The sequence below is a fragment of the Platalea leucorodia genome (assembly GCF_965183815.1).
Source record: "Platalea leucorodia genome assembly, chromosome: 4".
NCBI lineage: Eukaryota > Metazoa > Chordata > Aves > Pelecaniformes > Threskiornithidae > Platalea > Platalea leucorodia.
Genome location: NC_138826.1, coordinates 71,713,899 through 71,729,687, shown reverse-complemented (window position 1 = coordinate 71,729,687; position 15,789 = coordinate 71,713,899). Strand labels below are relative to the sequence as shown.

The 15,789-nt window shown below is 41.5% G+C and overlaps 1 protein-coding gene across 3 annotated transcripts in view; it reads right to left on the bottom strand.

Moving 5' to 3' along the window:
• ADSL (adenylosuccinate lyase) overlaps positions 1-15,789 on the bottom strand; it is a 44,091-nt gene that overhangs the window by 13,273 nt on the left and 15,029 nt on the right. For all 3 annotated transcript variants that reach the window (XM_082309921.1, XM_082309920.1, XM_082309919.1), the window contains exons 2-11: positions 12,101-12,304; positions 10,925-10,969; positions 10,058-10,137; positions 7,728-7,899; positions 7,376-7,422; positions 6,875-6,965; positions 5,992-6,061; positions 4,823-4,970; positions 2,564-2,654; positions 1,938-2,027 (exon numbers count right to left, since the gene is read on the bottom strand). In XM_082309921.1, coding sequence (XP_082166047.1) covers positions 1,938-2,027; positions 2,564-2,654; positions 4,823-4,970; positions 5,992-6,061; positions 6,875-6,965; positions 7,376-7,422; positions 7,728-7,899; positions 10,058-10,137; positions 10,925-10,969; positions 12,101-12,265 — 999 coding nt within the window. In that variant the 5' untranslated portion in view covers positions 12,266-12,304. The remainder of the gene's footprint in view (positions 1-1,937; positions 2,028-2,563; positions 2,655-4,822; positions 4,971-5,991; positions 6,062-6,874; positions 6,966-7,375; positions 7,423-7,727; positions 7,900-10,057; positions 10,138-10,924; positions 10,970-12,100; positions 12,305-15,789) is intronic.

Genomic DNA, 15,789 nt, shown 5'->3' with positions numbered 1-15,789 from the left:
AAACTTACAACACTGGAATCCTTTACACTTCCTCAAGCTCCCCAAATACTCTTAGGAGTCACTATAGGATTTTTTTTCAGTTGTTCTATTCCCTACTTGCATGACTTTTCCAAAGACAGACTATAGTAGCTGTTCCCAAAATATTCTATGAACTGTAATAAAGGAATTCCTTATTCATCACTAGTCATCCCCTGTATGGAACATCTTGGGAGCATAACAACGTAAAACCTCTACAGGTTTGGAAAAGGGAAAAGAACCTGTCTAACTTGATGAGCAGTGAGACTATGTAAATCATGGCTTACATAAGGACAGACTGAAGGGAAAAAACAAACCCCAGGGCCTTAAGACATTCTCTCCCAAACAACCCTCACATGACACTAAGGCTGGCAAAACCCTTATCACAATTTTTCTGAAATACTTCCTAATCCCTTGATTTCCTGTGGAATCTATCTGTAAACACACGGGAACACAACTGTAGTCAGGGACCACCTGCAAAATCAGATGCTGCCATGCTGGCCCTAAAATACAGTCATGTGGTTGCATTTACAGCCATGTAACAATCTTCTTCTCACATGTATTATCCTTGATCTATCTTCAGTTAGGAGGAAAATGATCTCCTGTTCCTTGTTTCCTTCATCCAAAGGCCATCTTGCTCCAGCACTGACCTGCCTCAGGTGAATCCAGATCTGTCTTCTGGATGTTTAGGGGAGGGAGCTGTTCAGTGGTGGGGAAAGGAAGTGAGTTTCTATGCTATGAGGTGGGAAAGCATAGAAAATGTGCTGTTCCGGCATTCCCAGCACAGGAACACAGAACATACTAATGTGAATAAGAACAGATTTTATAAGTGTACTAAACTATAGATTTGTAATTAAACAGCACCAGAAAGAAGGTACGCCAATAACAAACACAAATGAAATTCACTCTTCAATCTAATCAAAATGGAGAGGACTGTTCAGGTAAGTATGTGATACTTTAGAAAGAGAACCAGCCAAGAAGATAATGAAACTTATCCACGTGATGTAACCCTTAGTAAGTTTAGTTAGGAAGCTTACTAACTGACCCAGTGACAAATAACAGAGACGCATGGGGGCAAAAAAAGGAAAAAGGATTTTTCCTGACTAACATCACCGGTGAGTTGCCACAAGTGTTTCAGAGAACTAGAACCACACATCCTACTCAAAGCTTCTAGCAAACCCTTTTGCTATTACTATCTTGCAAGTTTAACTTCTGTCCCTGGTGTGGAAATAATCACAGAAGGAAAAATTACTATCTAAAGGTAAGTGAAAATAAGCTGTTTTATTAAGATGTAAATTTGATTATCAGTTTTAAACTGAATTGCGAAATTAAATGATAAGGAAATATAATCTAATTGTGTCTGGATTTATTTACTAAGGAAAACATTTTATTTCAATTTGCTTGAACACAGAAAACTGAATAAAGGACCATAAACAAAGTTAATAATAAAAAGCACTACACTGAATTAGGGAAGAGTGACACATGAATGAATGGTTCAGAATGGTCTTACTTGCTTTTTTGTTAACAGCACTGATTCATTCTTTTTATTTATAAGGTAGCCAACTGCCAACATGTTCCATTTAAAGAAGCCTGGCCTGCCTTCCAAGTTCCTTCAAACATTTACAAAAGGAAAACGCCTACTAGTATCTAACATAAAAATAGGTCTCCCTCTTCTCCAGCACAGACAGCCAGATTAGCTCAAACACACAGTGTTCCTAACAGTAAATACGGATCTCCACAACTGCTCTCTCCTCAGAGAGCAGAGTCTGGCTTTGCAGCACCAGTGCAATATTAATAACTCTTGTGGGAGTAGGTGGAGAACAGAGAAAGGTGAGATGGCCAGGACAAGAGCCCAGGTACTTTTGTTTCTCAGGAGTGAAATGCCAGGCAGTGAACAAAGGTATTTTTGACTGCATTTGTACCTGACGATTGCCCCCTGCTTTCACCATCGCCATGATTATATTCTCTGTGGCCATGAATGGCAGCTCCTGCCGGATCCTCCTCTCAATCACCTTAACAAAACAAACAGAAAAAAGAAACAGCATTACAGCAATTCTGTAGACAACTGGGACTCCCAGTGAGGTTTTCCTCTCTCTTTGAATCTCCAGGATTGGACAATGATGCAAAGATCATTTCTCTTTTTGAACTTAGCTATGGAAATCCAGGTATTGAAGCTGATAATACTTAGAATCTATATCCTGCAAGGGACATTACTGTGGAAAACATGTACAATGAACTTTTTTTTTAACCTGTAGGTAAGTTACAGGTCTACCTTGACAGTATCTTTTGGTGGTAAGTTCTATGGTTCCACCGTGTAGTTCAGGGAAAAATATCCTTTTTGAAAAATTTTTAATTTACTACCTTTTGGCTTCCACAAATACCTTTTCATGTCTGTCCTGCAAACACTGAGAATAGAGAGTAAAATTCAGAAACTGTTTGAACTAACAGACAAAAATGTAATCCTTTGAGTGGGAGGATTTTTATACACTTTGGCATAGCTGCAGCATTATCAAGGATGCAACACTGCACACATTATCGCCTGCTTTACCTTTGGATATACCACAAGTCCCTCGGAGATATTCTGCAGTGTGCTCAGAATGATGTCAGCTGTGAGGAAAGCCTCAGCCAGACACACGCGCCTATGAAACACACATACCCAGGGCCCCCGTTAGCAATAAAGGCCATGTTCCAGCCTACCTTAGATCCAGCTCTTTAGTTTCTGTAAATAATTCTGTAAATAGCATTACTGTGGCCCCAAAGCTGGAACTGTTCTCCTTATAGGTGCTTCTTGTTGCTTAAAGGTCACAACCAGGAAAGCTAAAGAACATCTTATAGTAGCTCTCACGCTGGGGAGACGGGAGGGTTCCAGGTTCTTTTTTTTATTGAATCACAGAATCATAGAATTGTTTAGGTTGGAAAAGACCGTTAAGATCATCAAGTCCAACTGTTAACCTAGCACTGGCAAGTCCACCACTAAACCATGTCCCTCAGCAGTTTTGTTTTGTCAGCAGAGAAAGGGAGAGAGAGGAAGAGAAAGGGTAAAGGCACACATAGAAAGCACCAAGATAATTCAATGATTACAAGGCTAGGAAAGAGGGCAGCAATTTACAGAGCTGGCAAACACATGAGACTGTCTTCCCCTGTGTTCTGTGTTGCCCTGTCTACTGATCCTGCTCTCCAGGAGTAAGACGTGCTGCACTCTCATGCTGTGCCCGGCTGTGCTTAGCGGGGAACTTTCAACGTGATCCATGCATTTGGTGGGGGCTTCCTCCAAGAGACCAGCTCCTGGTCACAAAGGAGGCTCCTGACAAAAAAGAATGACAAAAAGGAAAGGAGGGAAAGGAGAGGAGCGGTGGGGGCTGAGCTGTATCAGGCAAAAGGCTCTGTGTCACACTGCAGCAATTACAGCATCGTCCATCTGTGACAGCAGTGCCTGGCCCTTTCTAAACTCTGATCTTTTAAAGTATACTAGTACTTGAACCTTGTGCTACATTTAAGGCCCCCAATTCTATCACACGGTCTTCAAAAGGACTTTGCTGTTTTGTAGGTTGATTGCATTTTCTCTGGCTTGCTCTCTTTTCAAAACACTATAGCTTTAACACAAAAAATCCAAGGCATGAAATTTTTAAATTGGATTATGAAGGGGACAAATGACCCTTTCTATTAGATGAGGTGAAAATAAAATTTGAAACATTCCAATACATCTCTCAACACTTGGTAGCTATTGGGAAATAAACACACCATATTAACCAGTATCCAATTTCTTAAATTTACATTGTTTTCTGCTGACTATGCAGCTCTTTTCTTAACAAGACTAGCAGCTGTGGAGTAAAGTCCTTTCGGGAAAAGATCTACACTTTCATGAAATTTTATGCAGACATTATGTTTGTGGAGACATTTTTAAAAATAACATTCTCAGCAACAAGCTGAACACTAGTCTATAGCCAAAACTGCTGCTGTTCATCGTTCCACGAGCCCCATATCTTAGAAACACAAAGATCTAAAGATTTCCAAGATTCTAGGAGATCAAATTCAGCAACAGAAGACTACTGTGAAGTAGTAAGACTTTTCAAAGATATATATGAGCTTTATGCAAATTTAGTACTAACTGGAAGATGGAAGCATTGAATTTAATTATCATAGAATCATAGAATCGTTAAGGTGCTACAATTTACTGGAAAATAATTATAGGTAACTTTTGCTCATCTCAAAATAGTCATAATGAAGAATCAGAAAACAAAGCAAAGTTTGCTGAACAATATCTAAAAGACCTGCAGAGGTTTTCATGAAACATTACTTAAAAAAATAATGTTTGTGCTCTTTCTTTAGGATCTGAACTACTTCTTGTAAAGAAAAACACTTTACAAAGAGATGAAAATAAGTTTCTTTAGATGATTTGGACGGTTAAGGGATTACAGATAAAATGTTGAATTATTCTTTAAGAAGTGGAGTAGCGTTAAAAAAAATGTTCAAAACAGACAGGGAGGAAAATTTGAGAAATGTAAGAACTGCTATAGTATGCTGTTGAAACAGGAAGACTACAAGAGCAATTTATTACCATGGCTTCTGCATCCCTCCCTCTCTCTGCTGGTTTACTTTGCAGAAGATCTTGATGTTAAAAAAGCTAATAGTTTTCATCTGATCTTAGAGAGGAAACCAGTTTGTAATCTCTAGATTCTATTGAGACTGCTTTTCATCAAGGTAGTAACTTGTGGTTTTAGTTTAAAAATAGTGTTTTCTAAATACATCAAAAGACCTTCCTGCACAAGACCTTCTGAAATTGCTGCATCGCACGATCTAAACAAACCTGTTGGCACTGTCATCCAACGTTCGCTCAAACCACTGCACGGAGGCTGTTTGGAGGGGATCCAGCACCAGAGTCATCAGGTGTCGAGCCAGGCTGCAGCAGCGTTCTGAACGCATTGGATTCCTCTTGTAAGGCATAGCACTTGAACCTGTGAAAGGAGAAAGAGAGATGGAAACAGGACATAGAAGTAGTGCATTCAGGAAGAAGAGATGAAGGTCCTGTCCCAGATAAGAAAAATGTGTCAGGAATCATGTTTTTGACCAAAGCCTCAAAACATGATGATTTTCTAAGGACAAAATGGAATAAAGAAAATGACACCACCACACTCTCCCTTCAGATTAGAAACATCCAACTGTGGGGAGAAAGAAAGTGAGAAGACATTTTGCAATTCCATTTTACAGAAGAAGTACTGCCATGTAAAAAGAACAAATGGATTTAATTTTTAATGCAGGATTTAGCACCCTCTCTCTAGGCTACCCATGGCAACTTTAGCAGTGTTCAAGACCCCATCTGCTCAATAACATTGTCCTTCAAAGTCAGATAGTGCTGCCTGTTGCTCTGGTGAACGAATATCAAAACCAACCATAGAACGTAGAATGGTTCAAGTAACAAATATGCTAAGGCTTAATTTGCCAATTCGATCCTACGCAACTATTTAGGATGCTTGCCTGAACTTTCTTCCAGCCAAGAGCCAAAACTCTATGTTTCCTTCTCCCCTTACCAATGTCAGAATCACATCATTAGTATTCTTCTGGCAAGGGTCCAGCCTAGTTTCATTGTTCCAAATTTGCCTGTTTATAAAGACCAAAACGCTGAGTCAAGCTGAAAACCTGCAGTTCCAGTAAGCTTCATGAGGAATGGAAAACACTAAATACTCCTCAGACCCAAGTCTTCCTCTGTGGGGAATATGTGACTGCTTCTGCTCCCCCCCCCAAGCCCAGGAAGTGCAGAAATACAAATCTGATTTTAAGTACTTAATATCCAGAAACCTTTGGGTAAAGTGCATTTTTTTTTTTCCTTTAAAAAGGACCCAAAACACTAACAATGTCAAACCTCAGTTAATTTAAAGCAACTTCTGTCAGTGACATTTCTAAGTTTGCTTAAAAGGCTGCACCAACATAAATGAAAAGATACATACACCGGTCCAAGAAATGTCTCCCCTCCCTTACCAATCTGGTCCTTCTCAAAAGGCTCCTCTATCTCCTTCAGGTTGGCCAAAAGACGAATGTCAGTACAAATCTAGAAAAAAGCCCAAGAAATTAACAAACATAATCAAACTAACACACACCAATATATACTCCTGTTAGTGTTCTTGGAGAAGTGTTTGCATCTGTGTCCAAGAAGTAAATTGGGGCACAGTGAAAAATTTGACAAAAAAATTGACACTGCAATCATACTTCCCGGCCTAAAAATCCCAGTCAAAAAAGACGTCCACTGTATTAGAATAGGACTCCAAGAAGGGCAAATGTTTGCAGGGAATGGAAGAGATACCAGGAGGGAACAGTGAAAATGCATAACAAAATCACACAGTGATTTGCAAACACAGATAATGTGTGCTCACTGAACCAGGCAGCCTACAAAACTAAACCAGAAGAAAATACCACAGATCACTTTCGTCCAAAAGGAGGAGAGAGGGAACACAAATAAATCAATGAAAAGAATCCACAAGGACAGAGAGAACACCACCATTATCAGAGAAGCGATTAACTAGGAGCAAATAGTGAAATTTAAAAACTTGTACACCACTAGGAAAGACATTTACTCTAATCGGATCAATTTAGCATAATTAGACTAATATCTGGTGTGGGATTTGTTAACCCATCTTAGAATCTGCTCAGTAAACTTGCTTTACTTGCCAGTGGTCTTAAGATCTTTGAGGTTTGATTACTAGGCATGTACCCAATGGTGAATTTACATGATCACAAAGAGAACAGCTGAACAAGGAACACCAATCAGTATTTCTTGAGAGCAGCATTCTGCACCATGAGTACCTTCTCTTCAAGATCTAAAATGTTTCCCCTTCTTCCCATTGTACACAAATAGGGCACTCACCTTGTGTACAGATGCCCCAAGACTGGCCAGAACCGACAGGACTTCAATATCCACCTTGCGACTATAGGTCTGCCCTGTGACCATATAAGCCCTAAAAATAAACACAGAAGTTGAGCGCTCCAGACGGATACAACTGTACTGCAAGACTTTCAGCAAGGAGTGACATGGATCTTAAAGCGGAGGGCTGTCATTCTGCCCTGACGAGAACAACTTTGGATGCAGGCTGTCAATTTTGGGCAGCATACAGATGGGAGAGAGAAAAGCAGAGGGAAAATGGACAGCTGTGCTTTGACAGGGAGACAAGCAGACAGAAGTGGCCTGTTTATGAGGTGAAGTTTCCTGCAGGAAGCTGCCAGTGGGAATGGAAGATGGCAAAGGGAGATAGGTCAACAGCAGCGCAGATGTCAGTTTGGCAGCTAGGAGAATCGGGGCCAACATGGACAGCAGGAGTCACACTTTGTTAACACCAAATTTAGGTGACTAAGCATGCTTGTTACGTACCGCTTAAATCCTGCCTTCGCAGTCACTAATCTGTCCAGCTCCTCAACCTCAGGGTGAAGAAATAAACAAAACAAACAGAGCTCACAATGCAACAACACAGGAAGGTCAGCAACAGCAAAAAGGATCCTTTGCTTTTCTCAGTTTACTGTCAACAAATGTTATACTTGCTGGGAAGCACCCCCTCCCCAAATTCTGCTCATTTTCACACAGGGCCTTGTCAGTGGGCCCCAGAGGGATTGCAGTGCCCGTGTGAATTTGATGCCAGAATCTCCATGTTCTCCCCCACAGAACAGCATTCCAGAGGGGAGAATTGCAAAAACTGCAAGTATACGCCCTGGGCTGTCCGGCTTACTTTACTATGGTCTCCCTCAAAGAGCTGCAAGAAGCTGGCTTGAGTGCCAGTGGTGCCTTTTACACCCCGAAAGCGCAGATCATCCCGAGCCCGCTCCAAGTTCTGCAGGTCCATGCACAAGTCCTGAATCCACAAGCAGCAGCGTTTCCCCACAGTGGTGAGCTGTGCAGGTCTGAAAACAACCAAGAACAGAATGCGACTCATTGACAATTTGCACAGTAACTCTGGAAGGGCCACACTTCGCTGCTGAGTCTACTGTTAAGACCTCCTTGCAGGTTGGTCTCTCTGACTCCTCTGAGCAGAAATTAAAAAGATCTGGCTTACGCAGGAAGATGTAACAGCACATATATACGACCAGTAAATGGTACTGAAGATATGATCGTTCTGTTCAGGAATTAGGTGAAATTACATCAAGAGAAAAGAGTCATTGTAGTTCCTGCGGGTGTTAGGAGGGCGCCCCCTGCCGGCCCGGGGCTCGGCACGCAGGGGAGAGAGGCCGGGGGGGCGCTGGGAGAAACGGGGGGGTGCGGTTATCCCCCATCCTAATTCTGCTCGCCCAGGGCTCAGGGGGCATCCTGGGTAACTTACAGCACGGGTGTGAATCTCTCAGTGCAGAAACACCTGCAGACATGCTGTGATTTTAAATGATTCCTCTAAGGGACTGTTCCTTTTTAATTATAAAAACACATTCCGCAGCCTTTGGGCAAACATGCAGTAATTAACAATACTGTTAGCCAACATTTTTTGTAAGACCTCCACCTTGAAATAAGTATCTGCAAGCTTCAACCACACTGTCCCCCTGCAAATGCTTTGAGGAGAAAATGGGGGTATTAGGCAAAACCTATAAGTGGAAATATTTCAAATTATCCACATGAACTCCAAAGACAACCTCTATACCATTTCAAAAAAGCATACGCACAGCAACAAGGCGCTCCTGATTAAGCTCAGACATAAAATGGAAGCATACAAGATGTGGAAGCAGGGCTGGGTGACCTGAAGACAAAGAAACGGTCCAACACTGCAGGGATGAGGTTTGGAAAGCCAAAGCCCACCTGCAGTTTAATCTGATGTGGGACGTGAAAGGCGACAAGAAAGGCCTCTGCAAGTACGTACGCAGCAAAAGGAAGGCTAGGGAAAACACGGTCCTGTTCGTAAATGGGGCAGAGGCCCTGCTGACAAAGGACATGGAAAAGGCCAAGGTATCAATGCCTTCTTCACCTTAGTTTTTACAACTTCACCTTGCATATACACTTCTTGAATACTCCTTTGTACTCTTTCCAAAAGCCAAGATAAAACTGAGCCCAGAAAATAGTCCTCCGAAAAGCTGTAGATGAAGAAGGGCCTAGGACTACAGCTGATTGAACTGACGTGGCATATACAGCAAGACAACTGATCGGAGACCTGACCTGATGCTCCTCCTCTCCTTTGGGAGAAATTTTAAAGTGCCAGACACTGAGTCTGACATGACCTGTGCTTAATTTCCCTGCCTTTGGTGTTCCACATCACCGGGGCAGAAGATCCAGGCTTACCTCAAGGTGTACAATTTAATGCCTCTGAAAGCAAACTGTCTTCATGCAGCAGCAGATTAACCTACCCCAACAACAGACCTATCCAGATCTCGTTGTCCTTTGACTCAGCAGTCTGCCTAAAAATATTCTATTCTATTCTGTTCTGTTCTATTCTGTTCTGTTCTACTCTATTCTATTCTACTCTATTCTACTCTACTCTATTCTATTCTATTCTAATGTCAGAAGTGCTGCACAAGAAGTTTAAGTTTCCCAAGAGACAGAAAACACAATCGTCCTGTTAAATAGAAGAAAATCTTCCTGATTCTTCCCAGGGATCCATATAGGGATGTATGAAAACTGATGGATCTTGAATCATCACTTTCAAAGAAAGCTTCAGCAATAGTGACAGAGTAGCTGTAGTAACAAGTAGCCAGTAACAAACCTTTAAGCTGCAGTTGAAACTAACTTAACAGACAGAAAAACAAAAGTGTGACTGGAAGACAGGCTTACTGCAATTCCCAGTCACGCTTTTTGAAACAGCCAGAATTTACACATCTGTGTTCGCCAGGAAGTTGTTCCTTAGGAAGCTGTGTTAAAACAACTGCTGACAGCTAGTCAAAGCAACAGTTCAGTTTCCTGAGACAAGGCTGGAGTTAGGCACATACTTCTTTCCTGAACCACCACCAATGTCTTAATGATGTCCAGCAGTACCAACTGACAGTGGTCAGAAGTGGGAAAAAGAAGGATGAAAGAAAGCAGTAGCAGGTCAATTTAACCAAAGCACAGCTGGCAAAATGAAAGCAAAAGCTGATGGCTACTTACTGGTAGTGAGTGAAGCCCAAAGTAGGCAGGTCAGCATACTTCTCTGCGAAGTCGGCCAGCCGGCTGATGACCCTTGCGAGCTGGTGGATGTAGGAAGGATAGAAAAGAGGTGGAATGAGAGAAAAAAAAAACCCCACAGCAGAAGGCAGCATGCTTAAGCACAACAGCATTGTGAGAAAAAGGGGAGGGAAATAACTGTGCAATCCTTGGATACCCCCCTCTGACTGTAGAATATGGTGTGTTTCATTTTTTCAGGGCATGCACATTATTTTTGCTTGCTACAAAACTCGAGCAAGAGATGATACAAGTGGTTGGACTTCAGCTCAAACTAGTCTAGTCCTCGTGCCCAACCCAGTCCTGCAGTTGGTTTATCCCTGGGTATTTTCTTTATTCCCGGAACTGGTCAGAAATAAAGCTGCTGGGGGTATAATTGACACAGGTACAGTCCAGGGCAAATTGGGTACCAAGATACTCAGGTCAGATAGACAACACTGCACTACACTCCCACCATATTTGCCCTCAGAAAATTGTATTATATAGCTTCCTGAATGCTGACACATTCCTAGGAATACAGTTAAGGGGATGCCTAAGCTGACCCTGAAAGTAATACAGTTGTTTTCTGAAACTAGTACCTGTGGCACAGATAAACAAGGAGTTGCTTGTAATTCCCATGGTGACCAAAGAAGCTTTGGGGAAAGACTTGAGAAAGGAAAGGAAGATAACGGTTCACTTTCTTGAGAATAACTCAAACAGACAGCTCCTCCTAGCCTCCCAGCAAGGCTTAGGAAAACCCAAGTTAAACACAGGCTATTCATAGGACATCACCGCTGCCCACTTCTGAGACACTGTGCACAACTGCCTTCTCACCTTGGGGAGCAGCAGGTTAAACCCATCACGGAGAACAATCAGATCCTGAAAGAAGCAAAGAAAGGAAGTTTGGGCCATGTCTGAAGGAGCAGACATAATGGCTTCTCGCAGAAAGGACACAGATAATTAAAATACGCTTCTTCCGCTCTAAAGTGTCTTATAGTGAAAGCTCTGCTTTTCTTCTTGTATCAGAACTTGCAGTGAACCTGCTTATGACAAAAATGCTGGATCCGTCATTGCTCCTTCTATACTACCCACAGAAAGTCATACTGGGCAGTGTAAGACCCATTTCCACTTACTGGGCATGAATGATTATTTTGAGATACTCCTGATGCTCGTGGAATAATAGACTAAATCATTCATCCCAAGTGGAAAATGCAAGCACTGTAGGCGAAACACAGCAGGAAAGTAAGTGGACTGATCAGGCAGCAGTCATCTTCACTCCTCCTTTTGAGACTGAGGTACAGCTAGGTGGCAAGTGTCACAAGGAAGGTGGTACTACCTAAAGCCAAAAGGGCTTGCAAAGGAGTAGGGTAAAAATAATCATGCAGCAGCTTCTTGTATGACAAAAGTAGATGTGAAGTTGCAATGACTTGGACCCAGGGGAACAGCAACATATACTGGGAAATTAGACTTCAGTTTGCACTCAGTTTTAGACAGGTTTTTCACAAACATTTTACAGTTCTGTAGAATGGTGGTACTTCCTTTTTCACTTAACACATTTATCCATTCTCTTGGCCATTGAAAAGCTTTATTTAACACAGGGGTTCCAAGCAGTTGAAAGCCCGTGGGCTGCGTGTATCAAAAATGGCCTTGTTTTCTAAGTCAGTGAACTCTTGTCCCATTGGCACAACTGACAGTTCATACGTTTCTGCATGCATTTGCAACTCACGATCTCTTATCTCCCTGAATATTTAACATGCAAGCAGAGCTTAGGGAACAGTTCGTTTCCAGATGGATCTTGCTTCACATGAAAAGAAAGAAGGCAAGAGGAGCTTGCCTTCCTAGGGTAGCTAGGATAAAGGGAAATTAACTTCAACAGTAAAACTAATAAAAACGTCTGGAAAATCTACTTAATATTATTTTATAAAGAAAAGTTTGTAAGAGCTATCAAGTAAGCAACTGTAGCTTTGTTTTGCCAGCTCTGCAGGCAGGAAACTGAAAATACTGTATTACCGTATTATCCCCTACGTAACAGGAAGTTGCTCCAAGGTGAATGATGGCTGCAGCTTTTGGACAGCAGTGGGCAAAGGTGTGAACGTGGGCCATCACATCGTGACGCAGCTTCTTCTCTTCCTCCGCTGCCATCTTGAAGTCAATGTTGTCCAGATTTGCTTCCATCTCCTGTATCTGCTCATCTGTGATCGGAAGCCCAAGTGACTGCAAGGGGAAAAGAACTTCCTATTTCTTTTTTTCTTTGAGAGACAACCCAAATTGAGACAGAAGCTGTTTAAATAATTTACTCCCATATGACAACTCACGGAAGCATGACAATACGGCAAAATCAAAAGCCGTAACAGCAAATGCTTTCATTCTAGGGTCCTCCAACCTTTTCCAATAGGAGAGGACAGTGTTTGTGCTTAGCTGTTCCTCTTGGGCTTCATACTTCCCTCAATCATGTAACATCCCTGTAACAACTACAAAGATTAGACATGTGGGGAAAAGTGATATAAAAATAGTATAGCTTTAACTGCTTTTCATGATATTTACCCTTTGGGTGAAGAACAATCCAGCTACCATGTGACAAGATACCTTGTACCAGGAAGAACTCTTTGGACCGCAACTAGACCTACGCAACTGTTAACAGCAGGCTTAGAACATACGGAAAGGTACATATGTTTGTACCTTTCCAAAAGTCCTGAAGTACTTCATCTCAGTCTGAATCTGGAAGCTTGGGAAATCAGTTACTTGGCCAGAAATAAATGCTCCTAGTTCATATTCAAAAATATTTGCTAAACTTTTTCAGCAAGCTGACTTACTAACAGAGTAAGATATCAAACTACAGAATCATACACTTGTATAACCCTTGCACAGCTTTATACTTGCACAAACTAAGCTGAGAAAAATGTCTTTTCCTGATACTGAGAGTTTAAAAGCCTCACAATGAACTTGGCATTACTGCCTTTTCCAAATTAAAATGCTATTGTCTTGTGCATTAGTAATTACAAGTCACCAGCCAGGAAGCTTCAATGATACAAAGTATTTCAAAAGCTGGTTCTGTTCTGAACGAAACTGACTGAAAAAATGTTTTGCAGATGTGGAATCTGGAACTAGAGAAGACAGCAAGTGAAGCAGATGTGTCTTCAAGGTCCTCATCAGGTAACTAATACCCACACAACTTATAATATGATGTTGCAAGTGTATACACAACCATGAGTGTCCAGATAAATGAGGAAAAGCACCTGGCCCCACACTGCTGTCTTTGAGGTGTACTGATACAGACCGTAACTGCCTGAAAGCACACAGGCAACTCAGCAGGCAATACACTCTTGTGCCGAGATTAAAATCTCATGCCTTGTTCACACGTCCGTGATCTGTTGGGAAAAGCTGACCTCAGTATGCAGGTATTGACAGCCATACAGAAAGAAAATAAATAATCCCCAAGAAAAGGGACTACTTGCCATAGGTATTCATGCAAGGTAGGGTAGTGCCAAGGCAAATCCTGTTCTCATGCATCCACAAACATCACGTGAGGCCTCTTCTCTATGAGCTTTTGCCAATATTGACAGTACCTCAGGCGGAAAGCAATTGAATGTCCTTCACACCTGTCTACCTAAGAAAACTAAGTAGGAAAACTACCCGAGGGACAACACAGGGTTTTCTCCAAAACACTACAGGTCAGTGATGCGCTCTCTGGATCGTGCTTTTAAGGTGCCACTCCTCAGAGGCTGTTCCAATACTTTGATGTGCCACTGTAACAACCACAACTCTTCATTCGTCCCTGTTCCTAAGGGATAGAACAGGCAGATGACATGGAACGTCTCCTGCAAACAGAATGCGAACACTGGGCTGCTCATCTAATAAAGAACATATGACAGAAAAATAATGAAACTTAAATTGGACAAAAAACAGATCAAGGGCTACAACAGACTCTTATAAGACAGAAAACATTCAGATTCCACATGTAGCAAAACATTTTATTGGTCAGTTTGATGCTGCAGGATGTCAAAGCTACTTCTGCTAGAAGGAAGAGCTCCATGAAATTTGTACTTGTCTTTCAAATAATATATTGTTTAGGTCAAGAGCTCAAGATTAAAAAAAAAAAAAAAAAAAAAAAAAGATGTATTAATAGAGGTATCATAATACAAATGAATTTTTGTTCAAAAAAATAAACTAAAGTTTTGGGATGAGTATGAACTCACACGCTTCAGCTCTTAACCCAAACTTTAACAACTGTCATTTGGGAAAAGATTCGTTGAAGGAGCTCTCTCTCACTAATCACACACTTGGCTGAGTCTCCTCTTTCAATCTCCTGGTTGTCCAATTGTCTGCTGTAAGGAACAAAATACAAACTATACAGATTTTCTGTCTAATTCAGTTTCCAGTGAAATAAATTTGAGTTCTTACTTCGCATAATCCAAGTCAACTACTCGAAAATTGCTCCTGTAAGTAGGGTGAATATTGAAACCATGTGCCTGGCCCTATACTTTACCTAAAATTTTATCACTAAATTGCATGTCCCTCTTTTACTACTTCCCTGCAACTTTCGGAACACTTGTGGTTAGATCTTCCTAATATTCTGATTTACTGTAAAATAGGCTTCTAGAATGACTGGAGTGGCTTGAAAGACAGCGCAGATAGTGAGTACTACTGGACTAAATATTGCCCATAGTTCGTTCATTCGCTACTTTTTTTAATGAAATGTACCCAAAAAGAAATATTATGCATCCTCAATAAGCAGCCTGAGGAAATTGCTTGTATCTATAACTAACTAATCATTGACAGAGCTAACAGGTGCTCAAAGTAGCTGACTCTTCCTTTCAGTCCAGAGCTGACATCAGAAGACAAACTGCTTTGGAATGAGGAGACAGATAAAAATAGTAGTCTCCCTCTACCCACTAGGAAGAGTGCGCTCAAGAAACTGCAAGATCCGTCTCTACTTTCTGGGAACAAAACTCTATGGTGGCAATGGGAAGGAAAGCAAGGGTCAGGAAACAGGGGAACCCCAAGTTCAGGGCTTGGGAGTGGAAACCGAGAAGTCTTCACTGGTTCTTTCAGCAGCTTGCTTTTTTTTGCAGTCTGCTCACTCCAGCATCTCAACTGTGACAACACCTAGCATGTGGTCTTTTAGAATCTGAGTCCTATTTAACACAGCTGTATAATTACATTTTCAGCTTCTAAAACATCACGTTTCGTGCAGCACACTATTGATGAGGCCACTGTAGCGGTATGATCCTTGAATGGAGAAGGAACACATTAGTGACACTGTGCACTGCTTATTCATTCTCCAGCACGGTGCTTCTCTGCCCTGAGGCTAATAGTAACAGCCAGACCTGGTGCTTGGATCGCTTCCTAACAACCCAGTACTTCAAAAACAGAAACTGAAGGTTTGTGCACAAACCGAATGGGCAGCTACTGAGTCTGAAAGCTATTCTGCCAGAAGGCAGTGTTTTTGTGGGGGTCTTTTTTTCTCCCCTGGAACATATTACAGCGTTTTCACTGTCAAAAACCTGATACGAGGTTTCCTCTCAAGGTATGCCAACAGTCACAAGGAATCAAGTTAGTCCATCTTAAAAAGTGACTCCGTCTCAGCTAAGTAGTAATAACTGGCTGTATACATAGCCCTAATTAGGACCAAATTCAAAGAAAGAAGGTTTAGCTTAAATAACATTTTAAAAATGTTAACTCCATAGACTCTACTAACA